The sequence below is a fragment of the Opisthorchis viverrini genome, assembly GCF_000715545.1.
Source record: "Opisthorchis viverrini unplaced genomic scaffold opera_v5_800, whole genome shotgun sequence".
In the NCBI taxonomy this organism is placed as follows: domain Eukaryota; kingdom Metazoa; phylum Platyhelminthes; class Trematoda; order Opisthorchiida; family Opisthorchiidae; genus Opisthorchis; species Opisthorchis viverrini.
In genome coordinates, this window is record NW_008752482.1 from 7,645 (window position 1) to 15,369 (window position 7,725).

At 45.1% G+C, this 7,725-nt stretch overlaps 2 protein-coding genes across 2 annotated transcripts in view; both read left to right on the forward strand.

Moving 5' to 3' along the window:
* Window positions 1–994: 994 nt before the first annotated feature.
* On the forward strand, window positions 995–1,246 carry T265_12087 (hypothetical protein; the record flags this gene model as incomplete). The annotated part of the gene is made up of 1 exon (XM_009179042.1): window positions 995–1,246. The coding sequence occupies one exon, from the start codon at window positions 995–997 to the stop codon at window positions 1,244–1,246; it is 252 nt and encodes an 83-aa protein (XP_009177306.1).
* Window positions 1,247–1,852: 606 nt separating this feature from the next.
* T265_15736 (hypothetical protein) overlaps window positions 1,853–7,725 on the forward strand; it is a gene marked incomplete at both ends in the record, with an annotated part of 24,787 nt that continues 18,914 nt past the window's right edge. The window contains one exon of the mRNA XM_009179043.1: window positions 1,853–1,953. Coding sequence (XP_009177307.1) covers window positions 1,853–1,953 — 101 coding nt within the window. The remainder of the gene's footprint in view (window positions 1,954–7,725) is intronic.

Here is a 7,725-nt window from a genome sequence, read left to right on the forward strand (position 1 = left end):
GTGAATTTACTTATTGGTAAAAAGTGGTGGAGCGTGGATCGATTTGGAACAGATGGAACACTTAAAAGAAATCGGAAAACGGAGCACTACAACATTCATAACATCACTCAATGGACGGATAATAGTGGTCCTTCTTTACAAGCATCGCAAAGCGAGGAACGGTTTCTTGTATTATCAAGTCAAGGTAATCAAAAGCTCGACCAAGTTTTGTGCACAAAACTTCACTTATGTGAGCTGACCGAACATTGTGCGAGCCAGGCTGAGCATCAGTTGCCTTACAGTTCAAAATGCTAGAACTAAATTGTGGGTGACTGTGCGTTTAGTCATGAGTTTTATTGGCTATAGAAGTCGCAGTATAGCATAAAATCGCCGTCTGCCTGTCTTGGTTTCCCCTGTCAAAGCGGCTATACTAACCCACAAAGGAGGTGTGCCAAGGAGTGACGAATTCCCTCTAAGGTTTACGATAGCCTTCACCGTTAGCCCTTAAATTTCCTCTATAAGGGACCATACCACACTCCTGGGTGATATTTTCATCTTTTCTACGAAGATATGATAATACATATACTGGGGCGAGATGGACTAAGTGGTTAGAGCGCGAATTTACTGACCATAAGATCCGTGGTTCGAACCTGACCTCTACCTTTTGACTTCCTCTGTCTAGGCTTGGGCAACCTGGCAGTTTCCCAACTCTCGCCAAACCTTCGCGTGGCATGGCAGCTAGGCACCGAAAGGGTACTACGGCTGAACGATTTTATTATACTTTTTTATACATATACCATGTGCTGTACACATACTAGGAAATAGATAAGTTTAAAAGGTGATCCACGAAAATAATGCTCTGGAGTGCATGAGTTTCAAGGAAGGTTCTCAAGGGATGCGATTGCAGCCTTTCGCATGGTGGGTGACTGTACAATACTCTGTTAAGATACGCCTCACCGCTTCTTTTCCGTTTTCTCTACTTTTCTCGTGAGAAAGACGGCATTAACAGTCATGAATGGTCATCCATAAAGATAGAACTCAATACCTGACACTAACTAACGAGTTGGACTTCCTTGATTGGCTGAAGGACGCCAAACCTAACCAATTGAAAGCTGTCTCTCATTATCCGTTTCCTTCGTGGCCCGATGTAACTCTGAAAGCTGCACTGAAAGCGAATAGTCAGAACAACCTTGCAGCGTTAGTGGATGTGGAAAAACCCCTAAGACAGTTTGAATTCGTGCAGCAAGATCAACAAAAAACGCGTTGACCCATATTTCAAGAAAGACCCACATTAAGCGGTTTTCATCAGTGAAATTGTCTTCTCCTGAGTGACCACTCATCCGTCTTTGAACGGCTGGGACGGGAGAATTTTTCGGTTGTGTCCAAAAACCGTTTACCGTGATATCCATCTCGCGTTGCTTATAGAAAAAACTGCTTGTGTTGATGCGGACAAATTTGTGTTGGTTAAGCTGTGATTTTGAAGCGCCCCATTGGTTGAAGGGATCACTCCTAACAATGAACTCGCGCGACCAGCGAGTTAGCGAGATCAACTTTATGTTAGATGGAGTTCAATAAAGAGCGAAAGGGTCCAGAGTACGTTGATTATACACTTCATCCAGCTGGAACCGTGACGCATCTGCTTTGGAAGGATGGACAGCACACCCAAGTTACGAAATATCCAGCCATATTCAGAACCGGTGAATTTTCTCATCAAGATGGACAGCTTGTCCAGCTTCCTGTTTCGTACAGATGACTTCATCAGCAAAGCAATCAGATGGGCACACAGAACTCTTTAGTACCAACCGGAAAAGTTTTTAAATTTTGCCCTAATAATAATAATTTAACTGTAGCACCCTTTCGGTGCCTAGCCGTCATGCCACCCGAAGAAAGCACGAAGGCTGAGATACCGTCAGGCTGCCCAAGCCAAGGCAGGAGCAGTCGAGATGCTGAGGTTGGCTCCGAGCCCTCCGGTCAGTGAGTACGTGCCAGAACTCCTGAGCTATTTCGAGCTCACAGCAATTGTGGGTGGTACATATTGGCTGTCATGCCGTAGAATCCAGTCCAGAGGAAATTCACATGGAAGAGGACTGTTTCCTTCGAGTCTATGGTTTTCTACTTAATCAAAATAAACCTCGTGGAAAAACGCCTCCTTTGGACTGATTTAGTCCCCGAACCGTTCAACATAACTAATATAGCCTAGCCTAAGTGGACCATGAGAACCGTATTGATCAACCGTCCAGACATGACAAATCTAAGGCCTGTGGCCAATTTCACTCAGTACTGGGCGAAATGAAGAAAACACCCATAGTCGACTTGATTCTACTTGATCGGACTACCCCAGGAACGATCAGCAATAGGTTTCACTTAGCGTTGGGCTGTGGCATTGACAACACCCTGAACTCGGCTGATTTCGCGTCGTTCAGATGCCAGCCCAGAATGAACAAATTCAGATTCAAGCTTGCTCTGCTTTGTTCAAAAGTCCGCCCAGAACTTTCGCGTCAGTAGCGTAACTGACCCTGAGCATTATTCAGCAGATAAATGGAATAGCAAATAATGACCTACAAATCCACCAAGTTGGCCCACAAAGGGTGGTTGTATGTGTGAAGAAATCGAAAGAAAACACTAAATAGACCGATCTGGCGAGAAATTAGCCACTACCACAGCAGTTAACGCCATTCGCATTGGTGAGGCAAGTAAAACTGGTCGATACGGATTTGACGTGACTGAGTAATGTAGTTCTCTGAATTCAATAATGACTATATAATCGGATCCCGAAAGACTAAGTCGCATGGCGAGATGACCCAAGTGGTTAGGGCGCCAATTTACTGACTTCCCCTGTCTAGGCTTGGGCAACCTGACAGTATCCCAGCCCTCCCCGAACCTTCGCGTGGCATGGCAGCTAGGCACCGAAAGGGTACTACGGCTGAACGATTTTATTATACTTTTTTATACATATACCATGTGCTGTACACATACTAGGAAATAGATAAGTTTAAAAGGTGATCCACGAAAATAATGCTCTGGAGTGCATGAGTTTCAAGGAAGGTTCTCAAGGGATGCGATTGCAGCCTTTCGCATGGTGGGTGACTGTACAATACTCTGTTAAGATACGCCTCACCGCTTCTTTTCCGTTTTCTCTACTTTTCTCGTGAGAAAGACGGCATTAACAGTCATGAATGGTCATCCATAAAGATAGAACTCAATACCTGACACTAACTAACGAGTTGGACTTCCTTGATTGGCTGAAGGACGCCAAATCTAACAGACAATGGAAAGCTGTCTCTCATTATCTGTTTCCTTCGTGGCCCGATGTAACTCTGAAAGCTGCACTGAAAGCGAATAGTCAGAACAACCTTGCAGCGTTAGTGGATGTGGAAAAACCCCTAAGACAGTTTGAATTCGTGCAGCAAGATCAACAAAAAACGCGTTGACCCATATTTCAAGAAAGACCCACATTAAGCGGTTTTCATCAGTGAAATTGTCTTCTCCTGAGTGACCACTCATCCGTCTTTGAACGGCTGGGACGGGAGAATTTTTCGGTTGTGTCCAAAAACCGTTTACCGTGATATCCATCTCGCGTTGCTTATAGAAAAAACTGCTTGTGTTGATGCGGACAAATTTGTGTTGGTTAAGCTGTGATTTTGAAGCGCCCCATTGGTTGAAGGGATCACTCCTAACAATGAACTCGCGCGACCAGCGAGTTAGCGAGATCAACTTTATGTTAGATGGAGTTCAATAAAGAGCGAAAGGGTCCAGAGTACGTTGATTATACACTCCATCCAGCTGGAACCGTGACGCATCTGCTTTGGAAGGATGGACAGCACACACAAGTTACGAAATATCCAGCCATATTCAGAACCGGTGAATTTTCTCATCAAGATGGACTGTTTGTCCAGCTTCCTGTTTCGTACAGATGACTTCATCAGCAAAGCAATCAGATGGGCACACAGAACTCTTTAGTACCAACCGGAAAAGTTTTTAAATTTTGCCCTAATAATAATAATTTAACTGTAGCACCCTTTCGGTGCCTAGCCGTCATGCCGCCCGAAGGAAGCACGAGGGCTGAGATACCGTCAGGTTGTCCAAGCCAAGGCAAGAGCAGTCGAGATGCTGAGGTTGGCTCCGAGCCCTCCGGTCAGTGAGTACGTGCCAGAACTCCTGAGCTATTTCGAGCTCACAGCAAATGCTGTGAGTGGTACATATTGGCTGTCATGCCGTAGAATCCAGTCCGGAGGAAATTCACACGGAAGAGGACTGCTTCCTTCGAGTCTACGGTTTTCTACTTAGTCAAAATAAACCTCGTGGGAAAACGCCTTCTTTGGACTGATTTGGTCCCCGAATCGCTCAACATAACTAATATAGCCTAGCCTAAGTGGACCATGAGAACCGTATTGATCAACCGTCCAGACATGACAAATCTAAGGCCTGTACTGGGCCTCAGTACTGGGCGAAATGAAGAAAACACCCATAGTCGACTTGATTCTACTTGATCGGACCACCCCAGGAACGACCAGCAATAGGTTTCACTCAGCGTTGGGCTGTGGCATTGACAACACCCTGAACTCGGCTGATTTCGCGTCGTTCAGATGCCAGCCCAGAATGAACAAATTCAGATTCAAGCTTGCTCTGCTTTGTTCAAAAGTCCGCCCAGAACTTTCGCGTCAGTAGCGTAACTGACCCTGAGCATTATTCAGCAGATAAATGGAATAGCAAATAATGACCTACAAATCCACCAAGTTGGCCCACAAAGGGTGGTTGTATGTGTGAAGAAATCGATTATGACCTTGTACAGAGCGATAATAGAGGCGTAAAGTCAACCATCTACGGCAATAACTGAGATACACAGGTACGGGTAGTGGAATGATCAGGAAATAGCGAGCCAACGAACTCTAAATGGTTTGTTGGTTTAGATCTAACCACAAACTGTTCCCGTAAACGACCACTGAGACAAGACACAACAAACTTTATGGGGTTTTTCAATGGAGAAACACTGTGTCGGTCAAACTTTGGTCTAATAAAGGTATTTTGTGAAGCACCTATCATCAAGTCATCCAGTGCACTCTGACCGTCCTCCTCTGTTATGTCTGTCACCAAACGACCGCTGAATCACATCATGGTGGCACATCAGTAGTGGCCAATTCCACTGAGAACGGTGAACTAGAACGGTGCTGCGCCGTAGACGTCTGGTCAGTTTATACGGTTATGGGATTGTTTATTGCTTACTCAAATCATATGGAAGGTAGACGTCTAGTTTATACGGTTATGGGATTGTTTATTGCTTACTCAAATCATATGGAAGTTTAAAGCTTTTGAAGTTTGAGCAGCACACACACACATCTAGAGTAGTGTGGGTCAATTTGTCAAAAAGGTTGGATTCGGAGGCCTTGGTAGAAAAGAAGACAGGAGCTAGTGTGAAAGACCCTAAGAGACTCTTCTTTAGTTGACTGCACAAATAACCTTATCCGGTGAATGCACCAAACCTGGTGAGTGCTGAACGAACTTCATTACTTTGTATATTCCACCTACAGGTAAACTAGACGGACAGCCAAGGGAGCGATTGGCTGCGCATAGTTCACGCTGACTAAACGCTACCACTTTTCCAAGCTATTTTGCTTTCGGGCTTCACATGTGTGGAATGTTTTATGTGTTGCACCGATGAACAATTCACTGCATTTCGGAAGTAATAAACAATGGTTCAGCTGTGGAAACCTTACGGTTCATGGAAGTCATGTATGAGGGTTGAGAAAGTTCCCCGGCGCTCGAGCCTACACCGAAGCAACCTAGAAGCCGGGGTTGCGTTCACACAACCGAGTTATCACGAGCTCAGTTTTTCAAGCACAGTATTAAAAGCCAGGAACCGACATCACGTTGCTAGATTAGGAATTAAGGAAACATACCAGCAGTTGTCACGGCTGACGACAGCGAGGGTATAGTCTTCGGCTCTGGAGGTGAAACATAAGTAGTGGGTGCGATAAACATCAATACTGTGTTCACCACGGCCTGCATTGACAACCGAAACAGGTGTAACGTCAACCGGTATGTTATTGGTTCACGCTTATGCAACGGCCAGTTGTACACTTTCTTCCGTAAAAGACCGATTTCAGTTAAGGGGACCAAAGTGCTTTTGTTCCACATGATGAGTTCAGATGGAGAAGTCCAAACACATCAGTGGCTGCGACCAGAGGCAATACCAGCTGCAGCTCTGTGCTGAACAAGCAGTCGTTTGTCATTAGTACTGATTCACAGGATAAAGCTATTTTTTAATATCGACCTTTCTGGAATGTGGATGTAGATTTGGACTGCGACATAATTGGCTCTGGGCGTAAATTTTTGACTAAGCGTACAAGCGAACCACGTGGTTGACAGCCAGAAAATAGTCTATCTCAGAAGAATTAAGCTGTACTGAAACATAGTACCGAAACCTCTGAGTGGTTCAAGTCATGAACAGAAAGCTTTCGAGGCTACATCAGCTAAACATTTAGACTAACTTAGATGTAGTTTGTTCATAACATTATTCAATTTCTCTGACTTGTGAGTTGTATTTCTGGTTCCATACACTATTCATCCGCTCGGAGTGCATTTACTTAGGACAGTATCCTCAAACGTATCCGTACGGTTAAGTGGGTGTACGCGGCTGGACTGAGGTCATACAGTCATGCCCATTGCGATATCACCAGATCTGTAACTCCTGTAGCTTTTGTCAAAGGGGTCATAATTACCGCCAGAACACAGGGGAAATGTAAGTAATTCCCGTATTTAAAACCAGTACTGAATGGAACCAGTAGCGCGGCTACTGAGAAGTGGCAAAAAGCAAGGCTACACCAGCGAGGGTTCCACGAATGTTCCTTGGGTGCCGTGAGAGACTGGTCACCACTTACAGAGCATGTGAACTGAACACCCACCATCCCTCATAAGGGTCTGAACATCATGTTCTGTAAATTTGTTTTGTGCGTTAAGGCAAGCTTCATCAATGCTCTCAGTGGCTTTTCAAGACAAACCCCGTACTCCCGGCTTAGTGAAGGATACAGGGACTGCCTACTCGGAAAGAGTCACCATAATGCCATCAGTCTGTAGAAGCATAATCTTCGCAATGCGTAGGTTCGGAGAAAGGTTCGGATACGAGAAAGGCAGTTTGGCTAGTCCGATTCAAAAAGTGATCGAGTTTGGCAAACGTGTGCTTCTCCTGTGCCAACGGAATTTTCAAGGCCTTTCCTCTCCATCAAGAGACTGGTTCTACCAAAGGTTAAAGCAACCGCGATCTAATTAATTGAGCTCCACTGGTTCTTAAGAACAGTCTGTGAAAAGTTCAGTGGCATTGGCTATCTCAGGAATGCAACCAGACACGCCGTCTTCAAGGGTACTCAAACAAAGGTAAGACACCCATCTGTTGGGTAAGCTGGCACAGACTGCTCCCCAGTACTCGTGTGTGAGATAGAGCACATGAGCCAAAGGTTAGTGAGAGTAGAATAACTGGCTCCACGATCATGATAAGTAATATATTCAACGACTTTCTAGATATACTTCTCCCTTCCAAAAAAACCAGAAGCGCACCCCAAGTTAGCTGTGGATATGCGAATATGCCGGAGGCTCTCCAAAGTTTCTTATGAAAAGTGGGGTCCGTTGGGGATACCTGCTCCCACCATTCCCGTTCATGTTCCTCAATGACACCATAATGGTGCGAACACTAGGTCTCGGAAATCCAAGAGTTTAAACTGTTGCCAACGAAAACCTGGTGAGTCTGGAGGG